This window comes from Sus scrofa, chromosome 7, assembly GCF_000003025.6.
Source record: "Sus scrofa isolate TJ Tabasco breed Duroc chromosome 7, Sscrofa11.1, whole genome shotgun sequence".
Lineage (NCBI taxonomy): Eukaryota > Metazoa > Chordata > Mammalia > Artiodactyla > Suidae > Sus > Sus scrofa.
This window is the reverse complement of record NC_010449.5, coordinates 55,278,808-55,293,822: the sequence shown is the minus strand read 5'-3', so window position 1 is coordinate 55,293,822 and position 15,015 is coordinate 55,278,808. Positions and strand designations below refer to the sequence as shown.

The window sequence follows — 15,015 nt, the reverse complement described above, 5'->3', positions numbered from 1 at the left end:
ATCTCTTTTCTTTCCTTTTCTTTTCTTTTCTTGCCATGCCTGTGACATGTGGAAGCTCCTGGGCCAGGAAGCAAACCCACGCCACAGTGTCAAACCAAGCCACTACAATGAATATGCCAAATCCTTAACCTGCTGCACCATAAGAGAACACCAATCTCTGTCTCTTTCTAAGGCTGCACCCACAGCACAGTAGTTCCCAGGCTAGGAGTTGAATTGGAACTATAGTTGCTGGCCTACACCATAGCCACAGCAATGCGGGATCCAAGCTGCATCTGCGACCTACAACCACAGCTCCCAGCAACGCCAGATCCTTAACCCACTAAGTGAGACCAGGGATTGAACCCACATCCTCATGGATACTAGTTGGGTTCATTACCACTGAGCCACAATGGGAACTCCTTCTCTATATATATTTTATATATATTTCCATCTATTATTCACTCATCTCTTTTTCTACCTTGTCTTAATTACTGAGGCTTTATAATAGATCTTGATGGAGAAAATCATATCACCAGGTTCTTTGTAAAAGTGAATTGGCTATTCTTGGGCTTTTGCATTTCTCTTTGTTTTTAATATTTGCAAAGTATTCCTTTGTAAGAGGGTACCAGATTCATCCAACCAATCTATTGCCTCTATAAAAACACCACAGTGAATATTCTTGCGGACATATCTTTGAGGTCATGTGTGAATATTGGAGGATAGACTCTACATCCGCTGTCTACAATGGACCTCTTCTCTGCTCCTCTAGACTGACTCCCACTTATGCTTCAAAACCTTCCCAAATGACCCTTCTTCTGATAAAGCCTCTGCCTATTCCCTGGGCGGATTAGTTACTCCTTCCTCTATGTTTTCACAGTCCTGGATGTTCCCCATTACTGCATCTATTATATCCTACTATGGTAGTTTCCTCCTATTCTCTCTTGCTATACTAGCAGCTTTGAGAGCACAGGAAATGTGTTTTATTCATCTTTGTGCTTGGTGCATTATTGGCACTCAGCAAGCACTGATGAATGAATCAGCGAAGGAATGTAGGAACAAATGAATGAACTCTACAGCACTCGGGGAACATGTCTCTTTCCTGATGTCCCAATTCTGTTAGTTAACTGTATACTTAGTCTGTAGGTCCCAGAGCTTATAACTTAAAAAGTTATCTTCCTGGGAGTTCCCTTCATGGTGCAGCATAAAGGAACCTGACTAGTATCCATGAGGATGCGAGTTCGATCCCTGGGCTTGCTCAGTGGGTCTGGGATCCGGTATTGCCATGAGCTGTGGCTGTGATGTAGGTCACAGATGTGGCTTGGATCCCAACATTGCTGTGGCTGTGGCATAGGCCGCCAGCTATACCCCTGATTTAACCCCTTGCCTGAGAACTTCCATATGCTGCAGGTGCGGCACTAAAAAACAAAAACAAAACAAAACAAAAAAGTTATATTCAGAACCATACTTGTAAATTAGATATTGCTGCTAATAAATGGGAAAGATGGGAAATGTAGAGAAAGGCAAAGAAGAAACTGAGAAATCAATGGTAAAAGGAAAGAGAATATTCATCGAATTCTACCCACCTGCAACTGGTTTGGGTGGTTTGATCTTCATTATGTAAACTGGATGACTCAGCTTAAAATCTCCTCTAAAACAAATGTTTATATCCTACAATAAGGAAAAGGCACGGCTAATAAGCCAACAAAGGAGATAAAACAGGATCATTAAAAATACTTACTTCAGAGAGTTCCCATTGTGGCGCAGTGGAAATGAATCTGACTAGGATCCATGAGGATGCAGGTTCAATCACTGGCCTTGCTCAGTGGGTCAGCGATCTGGCATTGCCATGAGCTGTGGCATTACCGTGACCTGTGGTGTAGGTTGCAGACTCGACTCGGATCCTTCACTGCTGTGGCTGTGGCATAGGCTGGCACCTGTAGCTTCAATTCAAACTCTAGCCTGGGAACTTCCTTATGCTGCAGGGTGTGGCCCTAAAAAGCAAAGCAAAACAAAACAAAACAAAACAAAACTCCAGCAGCAAAAAACTCATTTCAGGAGTTCCCTGGTAGCCTAGCAGTTAAGGATCTGGTGTTGTCACTGCTATGGCTTGGGCTGGATCTCTGGCGTGAACTTCTGCATGCTGTGGGTGTGGCCAAAAATAAAAAATAAAATAATAAAATAATCAAAAATTTAAAAATAGATAAAAGTTGATCCCCTCCTTGCTCCATTCACAAAAGAAACTCCCATGTGTATTAAAGAGTTAAATGTCAAAAAAAAAAAAAGCCAACTATGAAAGTATTAGAAGAAAACACAGGAGAATTTATATATAATGTTGAGATAGAGAAAGCCTTCTTAAGTATAATACCTGTAAAGAAAAAACTGAAAATTCTGTCTATATCAAAATCTAAAACTTCTTTACAACAAAAAGGCACATAAACAAGGTAAAAAGTGAAATAATAGGTTGGAAGAAAATACATAATGGGCGAAGAATCCACAGACAATTCACAGAAGAAAAAAACTTCATAGCCAATAAAAATATGAAGAGATTAGTGAAAATTAACACGAGATGCCATTTTGTTTAATCAGTTTGCAAAAAAAGTCAATTAGTTGATAACATCAAGGTCATTGGTCTGTGGAGAAATAATGACTAAATGTAAACTCATAGGCCATTTTTGGAGGATAATTTAATAGAATCTAAAAAATCCGAGCCACGTGTCTAACCTGCAACTTAGATTTTCTTTAAAGTTTCTTACCATTTCTAAATTGTCTGCAGTCATGGGATCAAGAGTGTCCTGAGGATAAAAATGAGAAATGAATGCGCAGTTGGCTTTGGCACATCTTCCCGTTCTCCCTTAACCTTTCAGACGCGCCTTCTTCCCTCCAGTTACTCTCGCGAGAAATGAACTCAGCCTGTAGACATGGAGGATCACTAACTCCGTGGTCCTCCGGCCTGCAGGATTTTAGCACAATTCCTGTTCTCTAGGATCGTCAGACATATTTGGGGAAACAAGAAATCCTGAGTGACAGTAAGAGGAGACGTGAGTGGAAGTGAGATCACTAGGAGACTCTTACAAAAATCTAAGGAGAAATGAGTCTTCCTTCCTCCCTCCCTCCCTTCCTTTCCTCCTTCCTTCCTCTTTCCTTCCTTCTTTTCTCCTTCCTTCCTTTCTCTCTGTCTCTGTCTGTCTGTCTGTCTCTGTCTGTCTCTCTGTCTCTTTCTTTCTCAGGCCAGGGATCAAACCTATGCCACACCTGTGCCACAAGGGAACCCCTGAAGTGAATATTTCTTTCTTTCTTTTTTTTTTTTTTTTTGTCCTTTTTCATTTCTTGAACCGCTCCCACGGCATATGGAGGTTCCCAGGCTAGGGGTCTAATTGGAGCTGTAGCCGCCGGCCTACACCAGAGCCACAGCAATGCGGGATCTGAGCCATGTCTGCAACCTACACCACAGCTCACGGCAACACCAGATCCTTAACCCACTGAGCAAGGCCAGGGATCGAACCCGCAACCTCATGGTTCCTAGTTGGATTCGTTAACCACTGAGCCGAGACGGGAACTCCCTGAAGTGAAATTTCTGACGGGCAAAAAAATATATCCATGATGTTGGCCATTATATTTAAGTAACTCAACATATAATTCTTGTACAATGGTACAAGAACTACCACTGTCAACTGGCAGTAGTTAACTGCTTCCCAGTTATAGAAACCGATTAGGTTGTGGCAAGGAACCACCCCCATTCCAAAAGGTGCTTTTCCCACTCGGAGAATAATCCCTCCAAAAATTCTATCTGTTGGATACCAAGTAGGATGCCAAAGGGTTGGCTGATTTAAAAAAGCAGAAGATATGACCTTAATCACCTAGAAACTGATCACCTAGTTAGGAGGGAAGGAATGCCATGCACAACAGGAGTGTGTGTGAGAAGCACCACAGAGACGTACAGAGAATAAATTCTGTACGAGTTTAGAAGAGGAAGTTCTCTGGGCCGGTAACTTCCAGAGATACAAGATCATACCCTGTCATGAAGACATTCACCGGAGAGAAAAAAACTTTTACCCAGAGCCACTCAATGAGCTCAGCATCAACTATGAGTCTCAATCTTGGTCTCCTACATTAACAATTTTACAGATTATTTAGTATGTAATACAATACGTTTCAAAGGTCTACTCAATTAATTTAGTTGTTGATTAAAACATAATAAGTGCAGGAGTTCCCACTGCAGCATGGTGGGTGACCATGACCCAGCTTGTCTCTGTGGAGGGGCTGGTTTGATCTCCATGTGCGGCATACGGAAGTGTTCAGACCAGGGATCAGATCCGAGCCACAGCTGCAGAAATGCTAGATCCTTAACCCCCTGTGCCAGGCCAGGGTTCAAAACCACACCGCCCCAGAGACAATGCCGGATCTTTAACCAGGTGCACCACAGCAGGAACTCCAACACCTCTACTTTGTAACATCTTATTTTAACCAAAGCAAATCAGTTTGAGAGACAGGGGCCGGTGTGCCTCTTGTCCTCTTTTAGTGTCTCCAGAGGCCTCCTTCATCCTGAAATTGCAGGGTTTAGGCTAGATGTGGGGGTCAAGGGTAGGAGAAACATAAGTTGTTTCCTACCAGTTGCAGCTGTCTGACTCTTTTCTTTGGATTCAAGGCGAATTGGGGGTGCTCCACTTCCTTGAGCCAAGACTCCTTAGGCAATTTATACACGTCCAGCCAAATATCTCCGGCTCCTGCATTGGGAAACCAGGAAAGCATTGAGCAACCACAAGCAGGCAACAAGTTGCCTCTGAGAAACGGCCTTCTCAGAACTGCTGGCACAGAGACCAGCAGGAACCCTTGGAACAGCAACTCTGACAAATTGAGAGACGTGGTTGTGGAGTGGTTATTCTAGCCTTCACTCACGGAGAGCTGCTGGCTCCTCCTCTCCATCCACCACGTCTAAAGGAAATAGGGGCTTCTCATACTCTCAGTGCTGATGTAACAGTTGTAACCCAGTTGTCTGCTCTGCCTGGTCCCCACGTTTTCTAGGTTCCAAACAGTAAATTCCACTGACATTTTGTCTTACAGCTCTTCCCATCTGGGGAGGAAAATGGCATATATAGAATCAGAAAAGTATGGCTGAGAAAGGGTTAGAATCCAGGGAGATGCCCCAAGTGGATTCTTCTGACCAAGATTTAAGGAGGTGACATGCCATGGGGTGGTTGTGAAACTCTCTCTTGCTAGAGAAGCATGTTCCACTTCTATACTGAATACGTGCCAACCTGGGAAAGGTTACTTTCCCATCATGGGATTCTGGCTAAATGCTTCCCCGAAAGAGTAATCACATAGACACCTGGATTTCAGACTCCTGGCCTCCAGAGCTGTGAGGGAATAACTATCTGTGGTTTAAACCCACCCAGCTATGGCACTTTGTCACGACAGTCCCAGCAAGTCATGACTCAGATAGTATAAAAGGTTCCTTTAATCTAAAATATGTCACAAATGAACCTACCTACAAAACAGTAACAGACATGGAGAACAGACTTGGGATTGCCAAGGGGGACAGGGGAGGGAGTGGGATGGATGGGAGTTTGGGTTTAGTAGTTGCAACTATTACATTTAGAATGGATAAGTCAGAAGGTCCATCATTAATAAGTCCACAAATAACAAATGCTGGAGGGGGTGTGGAGAAAAGGGAACCCTCCTGCACTGCTGGTGGGAATGTAAACTGATACAACCACTATGGAGAACAATATGGAGGTACCTTAGAAAACTATACATAGAACTAACCTATGACCCAGCAATCTCACTCCTGGGCATATATCTGGACAAAACTTTCCTTGAAAAAGACACATGCACCCGCATGTTCATTGCAGCACTATTCACAATAGCCAAGACATGGAAACAACCCAAACGTCCATTGACAGATGATTGGATTAGGAAGATGTGGTATATATACACAATGGAATACTACTCAGTCATAAAAAAGAACAAAATAATGCCATTTGCAGCAACATGGATGGAAATAGAGACTCTCATACTAAGTGGAGTAAGAAAGAGAAAGACAAATACCATATGATATCACTTATATCTGGAATCTAATACATGGCACAAATGAATCTTTCCACTGAAAAGGAAATCATGGACTTGGAGAATAGACTTGTGGTTGCCAAGCGGGAGGGGGAGGGAGTGGGATGGCCTGGGAGTTTGGGGTTAATAGAGGCAAATATTGCCGTTGGAATGGATTAGCAATGAGATCCTGCTGTGTAGCACTGGGAACTATGTCTAGTCACTTATGATGGAGCATGATAATGTGAGAAAAAAGAATGTATACCTGTATGTGTAACTGGGTCACCATGCTGTACAGTAGGAAAAAAACTGTATTGGGGAAATAAAAAAATTGAAAAAAATAGAATGGATAAGCAATGAGGTACTGCTGTGTAGCACAGGGAACTATATCCAATTACTTGTGATAGAACATGATGGAAGATAATTTGAGAAAAATAATGTGTGTGTGTGTATAGATAGCTAGATAGATAGATATGACTGGGTCACTTTACAGCAGAAATTGACAGAACATTATAAATGAACTATACTTTCATAAAAAATTAAAGAGAAATAAGCTAAGTTTAAATGAATATTACTATGTGAAAGTGAAAAGCTACATACTGTATGATTCCAACTACATGACATTCTGGAAAAAGCAAAACTATGCAGACAGTAAAGGGGTCAGTGGTTGCCAGGAGTTGGGGAGAGGGGAGGGATGAAGAGATAGAGCACCAAAGATTTGTGGGGCATTGAAAACACTCTGTATGACAGCTTGATGATGGATCCATGTCATTATACATTTGTCCAAACCCATCTAATGTATAACACCAGAGAGAACCGGAATGTAAACAATCTTTGGATGACTGGTCCTTGGGTGATTATGATGTGTCCATGCAGGTGCATCAGTAGTAACAAATGTACCGGTGTTGTTGATAATGGGGGAGGCTACACATGTGTGGGGCCAGAGAGGGTATATAGGGAATCTCTGTACCTTTCCTCAATTTTGCCATGAAACTACAGCTGTTCTAAAAAATAATAAATGAATAACAAATAGATGAATAAAAAAGCTTCCTTTGATGCATAAAGCATTATAAAATATATATCTTCCTCAAGCACCTAACATTTGAGGAGCCTGGGACAAGAGTATAGAGGCTAACATACGATACATCTAAATATTTAAAAATCATGCTTACAATCACTTGAATAAAATATGTTCTGTCAGAGTTCCCTGGTAGCCTCGTGGTTAAGGATCTGGCGTTGTCACTGCTGGGGTTCGGGTCACTGCTGTGGCACAGGTTTGATTCCTGGCCTGGGAACTTCCACATGCCATGAGGTGTAGCCAAAACATTTATCTATTTTCTTCTATAAATTGGGGGGCAGGAGTTCCCGTTGTGGCGCAGTGGTTAATGAATCCAACTAGGAACCACGAGGTTGTGGGTTCAGTCCCTGCCCTTGCTCAGTGGGTTAAGGATCTGGCGTTGCTGTAGGCTGTGGTGTAGGTTGTAGACACGGCTCGGGTCCCATGTTGCTGTGGCTCTGGCGTAGGCTGGCGGCTACAGCTCCAACTAGACCCCTAGCCTAGGAACCTCTATATGCCACGGGAGTGGCCCAAGAAATGGCAAAAAGACAAAAAATAAATAAATAAATAAAAATAAAAAATAAAAATTGGGGGGCAAAACTTTACGGAGAAACAGGATATTCTCAAAGTATCTCCCTTCAATTTATCAGTCACTGTGGCAGTTTCAGTGTATGTCTTAAATATTTTTGATCCTTATATATCTAGGAAATTGTGCTTAAATTCTCTCCCCTTGAGTATGGTCTGGACTTAGAGTATGGAAACAGAAGAACAGGAGCTCAACTGCGGAGGAAAGTGGCAGGTCATTTTACTTAAGTGATCAAGGGTGACATCAGCAGGAGTGGTCACACTGCTACTACTTCCCCCTGATATAATGCGACAAGAAGAGCATGTCACTTCTTCCGGACCTTCTCCCAAACCCTTAACCCAGGTTGAAGCATGAAGAAAGAGTCAGACAAACAAATCAGGAACATTGCACAAAATATCTGATTGGTGGAGTTCCACTGGCGCAGTGGAAACGAATCTGACTAGGAACCATGAGGTTTCGGGGTTGGATCTCTGGCCTCGCTCAGTGGGTTAAGAATCCAGCATTGCCATGAGCTGTGGTGTAGGTCACAGACAAGGCTCGGATCTGGCATTGCTGTGGCTGTGGCTAGGCCGGCAGTTGTAGCTCCAATTAGACCCTAGCCTGGGAACCTCTGTATACCATGGATGTGGCCCTAAAAAAGCAGAAAGAAAAACAAAAAAAGAAAAAATATCTGACTGGTACTCTTCATCAATGTCAAGGTCATGAAAAACAAAGAAAGACCAAGACATTGTTGCAAATAGTTGTAGACTAAAAAGATGATGAATAAATGCAATATGATACGTTGGATTGAAACTTGGAGTGAAAAATTAGAAGAAAAACTAGTAAAATCTAAAAAAAAAACCCTGTAGTTAATAATGTTATACCAATGTTATTTGTTTAATTTTGACAAATGTATCATGGTTATGTTAAATGTTGATATTAGGGAAACTGGATAAAGCAGTTAGGGGAATTCTGTCCTATGGTTACAACTCTTCTGTAAATTATTTCTAAATAAAAGGATGGTAGGGGGAGTGATTATCTGGAAGAGTAGGCAAATGTGAACCATTTTAAGAACCTCTGGTTAGTCTTGCCTTGGAGGAGGAAGGCTGCAAAGTCCCCTCCTTCGGAAACCTCCATCTTTACACAGGTGGTCTGCTTGCTGGTATCATCCTGAAAAATACAGAGATGCTGATAGAGTAAGCTCAGCCTGATGACAGAAGAAGAGTGTATTTGTGGTTCTTACCAGGGAACATAAATCCTTTTAAAGCTCAAGCATAAAAAGATGCCTTGGGAGTTCCCATTGTGATGCAGTGGAAATGAATCCGACTAGCATCCGTGAAGATTCAGTCCCTGGCCTGCTTAATGGGTCGGGGATCCAGCATTGCTGTAAGCTGTGGTGTAGGTCACAGACGAGGCTCGGATCTGGCATTGCTGTGGCTGTGACGTAGGCTGGCAGCTGCAGCTCTGATTTGACCCCTAGCCTGGGAACTTCCATATGCCGCTGGTGCAGCCCTAAAAAAAAAAAAAAAAAAAAAAAAAAAGCTTCAAACTTTCCATTTTTGTACAGGAGTTGGACAAGACTGTATTTAAAGACATGGAATTCAATTTTCTGTTTAAAGGTGCTTGGGTTTTGTTTTGTTTTTTTTTTTTTGCTATTTCTTGGACCACTCCCACGGCATATGGAGGTTCCCAGGCTAGGGGTTGAATCGGAGCTGCAGCCACCAGCCTACGCCAGAGCCACAGCAACGCTGGATCCGAGCTGCGTCTGCGACCTACACCACAGCTCACAGCAATGCCGGATATTTAACCCACTGAGCAAGGTCAGGGATTGAACCCGCAACCTCATGGTTCCTAGTTGGATTCGTTAACCACTGCGCCACGATGGGAACTCCTGGTTTTTTTTTTTTTAATTTTATTTTATTTAATTAATTAATTAATTTATTTATTTATTTATTTTTTGTCTTTTGTCTTTTTGTTGTTGTTGTTGTTGCTATTTCTTGGGCCGCTTCCACGGCATATGGAGGTTCCCAGGCTAGGGGTTGAATCGGAGCTGCAGCCACCGGCCTACGCCAGAGCCACAGCAACGCGGGATCCGAGCCGCGTCTGAAACCTACACCACAGCTCAAGGCAATGCCGGATCGTTAACCCACTGAGCAAGGGCAGGGACCGAACCCGCAACCTCATGGTTCCTAGTCGGATTTGTTAACCACTGCGCCACGACGGGAACTCCCTGGGTTTTTTTTAATACCCTTTTTTTTTTTTGGCTTTTTAGGGCCGTACCTGCGGCATATGGAAGTGTTCAGGCTAGGGGTCAAATCAGAGCTGCAGCTGCCAGCCTAACACTATAGGTACAGCAACGCCGGATCAGAGCCATGTCTACGACCTACACCACAGCTCAGGGCAACCTGGATCCTTAACCCACTGATCAAGGCCAGGGATCAAACCCGCATCCTCATGGATACTAGTCGGGTTTGTTACCACTGAGCCATGACAGGAACTCTCCGTCTAAAGGTTTGGGGCTTATTTACTGGTTTCTTAAATACTCAATGATTTGTGGTGATTTCAGGCTATCAGAGGTCCTGGTCAGTTTCACAACCCCCTACAGACCTCAGTTATTCAAAGTGAGTTGAAACAAGTTCTACATGGCCCTGGAAACTCTGATCAGTTGCTTGAAAAAAGGATCTATCTAGACCACACTAGTGTCATGGTCTGTTTGAGTTTCTGTAACAAACACCATAGACTGGGTGGCTCATAAACAATTAACATTTATTCTTCATAGTCCTGGAGGCTGGAAATCCAAGATTTCCAGGAATTTCTGCCAGATTTGGTGTCTGGAAAGCACTGCCTGCCACCTCTAGCTGTGTTCTCACATGGTGTGTAAGGGTTAAAGAAACTCTCTGGGTCTCATAAGGGCACATTCATAAGAACCCCATTCATGAGAACTCTGCCCTCATGACCTAATCTTCCCAAGGCCCCCACCTCCTAACACCATCACATCAGGGGTTAAGATTTCAACATGAATTTTTGGGGGACACAAACATTCAGTCCAAATTAACTAGAGACTGAATGTAACCCTAGTATGAAGTCTGCTAAAATTTTGGGCCAGATAAAAACTCAATGTGTATGGTTGGGCTGTACCTTTAAGGAGCTCTAAGACTAGCTCTAAGATGGCTAGACTAATTAGGCTGCTAAGGCCCCTAAATTATTTAAGGAGAATGAACTTTAAACTTTATTTATTTTTTTTTTTGGTCTTTCTGTGTTTTCAGGGCCGCACCCGTGGCATATGGAGGTTCCCAGGCTAGGGGTCCAATCAGAGCTACAGCTGCTGGCCTACACCACAGCCACAGCAACATGGGATCTGAGCCGCGTCTGTGTCCTACACCACAGCTCATGGCAATGCTGGATCCTTAACCCACTGAGCGAGGCCAGGGATCGAACCTGCAACCTCATGGTTCTTAGATGGATTCGCATCCACTGTACCATGATAGGAACTCCTAAACATTTTTTATTTTTGTTTTTCTTTCACTTTTTTATTTTAATTAATTAATTTATTTTACATTGGCAGTCAAAATATTAGCAGATTATTGTGTCTTTAATAGGGATAAGAATTGTAGATACAATTCTCTTAATGTGTGATCTGAAGAACTGCTGGGTCAGTGAATGATTACAGCTGTTTAGGGGCTGGTTAAAAACTGGCCTAACAACATTCCTGGAGAATAGAGCAGTCAAATCCAGATTTCATTCTTCAGATTGGCCAACAGCAGGATCCTCCACCCAGGGATCAGTTTTTCCAGTGAATTGTCCTAAAACATTACTGTTGCTTATTTAGGAAAAATCCCACTGGGAGCATTCGGCCAGTGGTCAACATTCAATCTTTAAAAGATTAAGCATTCTTTTCCCCAGTGAGCATCAGTCCTTGGTTTGTCTTGTAGTTTATGTGGTGTCAAACGGCTTCTAAAAGTCCAAAAACTCATCTTCACTGCAACAGTCAAAATAAAGAATGAAGGACCGAATCCCTTTGTTCCTTCACTTTCCTTTTTAAACTGAAGTTAATGTACAATATTATATAAGTTACAGGTGTAAACAGTGATTCACAATTTTTAAAGTTTAAACTCCATTTATAGTTATGAAATATTGGCTATATTCCCCATGTTGTATAATATATCCTTGTAGCTTACTTTATACATAATTGTTGGTACCTTCGAATCCTCTGCCTCTATATTTCTCCTCCCCATTTTCCTCTCCCCACTGGTAACTGCTTGTTTGTTCTTTTATTTATTTATTTATTTTTGTCTTTTTAGGGCTGCACCTGCAGCATATGGGAGATCCCAGGCTAGGGGTCGAATTGGAGCTGAAGCTGCCGGCCCACACCACAGCCACAGCAATGCGGGATCCTTAACCCACTGAGCAAGGCCAGTGATCAAACCCGAGTCCTCATGGATGCTAGTCGGGTTCCTTAACCGCTGAGGCATGATGGGAACTCCCACTTGTTTGTTTATATCTGTGAGTCTGCTTCTTTTTTGTTGTTGTTATATTTACTAACTTGTATTTTTTAGATTCCACATAGAAGTGATATCATACAGTATTTGTCCCCCTCTGCCTGACTTGTTTCATTTCTCATAATACCCTCCACCTCCATCCATATCGCTGCAGATGGCAAAATCTCCTTTTTTTATGGCTGAACAGTATTTCATTGTGTGTGTGTAGCTTCTAGACCCACTCATCTGTTGATGAACACTCAAGTTGCTTCCATGTCTTGGCAATTATCAGTAACGTTACTGTAAACACAGGGGTGCATGTTCTTTCCAAATTTGTAGGTTTGGGTTTGTTTTTGTTTTTTGTTTTTGACATATACCTAGGAGTGAAATTGCTGGGTCATATGATGGTTCTATTTTAGTTTTTTGAGGAACCTCCATACTGTTTTTTTAAATGATTTTTATCTTTTTCAATTATCGCTGGTTTACAGTGACCTCCATACCTCCACAGTGGCTGTACCAATTTACCTCCCCACCAACAGTGTACCTTTTCTGCTACATTCTTGCCAACATTTGTTATTTGTGTTCTTTTGATAATAGTCATTCTGACAGCGGTGAGGTGATATTGTGGTTTTGATTTGCATTTCTCTGATGATTTAGGGATGTTGAGCATCTTTTCATTTCCCTGTTGTCCATCTGCATTTCCTCTTTGGAAAAATGTCCATTCGGTTCTGCCCCTTTTTTTTTTTAATTTTTTGAGGAAACTCCATACTGTTTTCCATAGTGACTACACCAGTTTATTCCCACCAACAGTACACGAGGGTTCCCTTTTCTCCAACACTTATTATGTCTGTCTTTTCCATAACAGCCATTCTAACAGATGTAAGGTGATACCTATTGTGGGTTGTTTGTTTGTGTTTTTGTCTTTTCAAGGTCGCACCCTCGGCATATGGAGGTTCCCTGTCTAATCCACAGCCACAGCCACACCAGATCCTAGCCGCGTCTGCAACCTACACCACAGTTCACAGCAACACCGGATCCTTAACCCACTGAGTGAGGCCAGGGATCAAACCCACAACCTCATGGTTCCTAGTCAGATAAGTTTCTGCTGAGCCATGACGGGAACTCCCAGTTCTGCCCATTTTTTAATTAGGTTGTTTGGTTTTTTGATGTAGAGTTGTATGAGCTGCTTATAAATTTTGGAAATTAATCCCTTGTTGGTTGCATCATTTGCAAATATTTTCTCCCATTCTGTAGGTTGTTTTCATTTTGTTTATGGTTTCCTTTGCTGTACAAAAACTTTTACGTTTAATTAGGTCCCACTTGTTTATTTTTGCTTTTACTTCCATTACTCTAGTTGACAGATCCAAGAAAAATATTGCTGTGATTTATGTCAAAGAGTGTTCTGCCCATGTTTTCCTCTAGGAGTTTTATGTATCTGGTCCCACATTTAGGTCTTTAATCCATTTTGAGTTTATTTTTGTTTATGGTATTAGGCAATGTTCTAATTTCATTCTTTTACATGTAGCTGTCCAGTTTTCTCAGAACCATTTGTTAGAGAGAACATTGATTCTCCATTATATATTCTTGCTTCCTTTGTCATAGATTAATTGACCATAAGTACACGGTTTATTTCTAGGTTTTTTTTTTATTATTACTCAATGAATTTATTACATTTGTAGTTGTACAATGACCATCACAATACAATTTTATAGGATTTCTATCCCACAACCCCAGAGCATCCCCCCATTCCCCAAACTGTCTCCTCCGGAGACCATAAATTTTTCAAAGTCTGTGAGTCAATATCTGTTCTGCAAAGAAGTTCAGTCTGTCCTTTTTTTAGATACCACATGTCAGTGAAAGCATTTGATGTTGGTGTCTCATTGTATGGCTGACTTCACTTAGCATGATAATTTCCAGGTCCATCCATGTTGCTACAAATGCCGGTATTTCGTTCCTTTTAATGGCTGAGTAATATTCCATTGTGTATATGTACCACCTCTTCTTGATCCACTCCTCTGTCAATGGACATTTAGGTTGTTTCTATGTCTTGGCTATTGCACATAGTGCTGCAATGAACACTGGAGTACACGTGTCTTTGCGAGTCATGGTTTCCTCTGGATAGATGCCCAGGAGTGGGATTGCTGGATCAAATGGTAGTTCTACTTTTAGTTTTCTGAGGAATCTCCGTACTGTTTTCCACAGTGGTTGCACCAATTTACAATCCCACCAACAGTGTACTAGGGTTCTTTTTCTCCACACCCTCTCCAGCACTCATTGTTTGTAGACTTTTTGATGATGGCCCTTCTGGCTGGTGGAAGGTGATATCTCATCGTGGTTTTGATTTGCATTTCTCTAAGAATGAGTGATGTTGAACATCTTTCCATGTGTTTTTTTTTTTTTTTTTTGACATCGGTATGTCTTATTTGGAGAATTGTCTGTTTAGATCTTCTCCCCATTTTTGGATGGGGTAATTTGTTTTTTTGGTATGGAGCTGCAGAAGGTGTTTATAAATTTTGGAGATTAATCCCTTGTCAGTTGATTCATTTGCAAAGATTTTCTCCCATTCTGTTGGTTGTCTTTTCATTTTGTTTAGGCTTTCCTTTGCTGTGCAGAAACTTTGAAGTTTGATTAGGTCCCATTTGTTTATTTTTGTTTTTACTGTCAATACTCTAAGAGGTGGATCTGGGATGTTGCTGTCGCTTATGTCAGAGAGTGTTTGGCCTATGTTTTCCTCTAAGAGTTTTATGGTGTCTGGTCTTATATCTAGGTCTTTAATCCATTTTGAGTTTGTTTTTGTGTATGGTGTTAGGGAGTGTTCTAATTTCATTCTTTTCCATGTGGCTGTCCAGTGTTCCCAACACCACTTATTGAACAAGCTGTGTTTTCTCCATTGT

The 15,015-nt window shown here is 41.8% G+C and overlaps 1 protein-coding gene and 1 long non-coding RNA gene across 6 annotated transcripts in view; one reads left to right on the top strand and one right to left on the bottom strand.

The window, feature by feature from the left end:
* The window catches only part of WDR93 (WD repeat domain 93), a 52,157-nt gene that overhangs the window by 22,574 nt on the left and 14,568 nt on the right, over positions 1-15,015 (bottom strand). For 2 of the 5 annotated variants that reach the window (XM_021098963.1, XM_013997115.2), the window contains exons 5-8: positions 8,735-8,813; positions 4,588-4,703; positions 2,733-2,771; positions 1,563-1,647 (exon numbers count right to left, since the gene is read on the bottom strand). In XM_021098963.1, coding sequence (XP_020954622.1) covers positions 1,563-1,647; positions 2,733-2,771; positions 4,588-4,703; positions 8,735-8,813 — 319 coding nt within the window. Of the gene's footprint in view, positions 1-1,562; positions 1,648-2,076; positions 2,772-3,499; positions 4,704-8,734; positions 8,814-15,015 lie in introns of those variants that run through there. The other 3 variants (XM_021098964.1, XM_021098966.1, XM_021098965.1) reach the window with 3 other exon arrangements.
* Positions 1-15,015, top strand: part of LOC110261554 — a 54,275-nt gene that overhangs the window by 26,581 nt on the left and 12,679 nt on the right. The gene's annotated exons all lie outside the window — the stretch shown is intronic.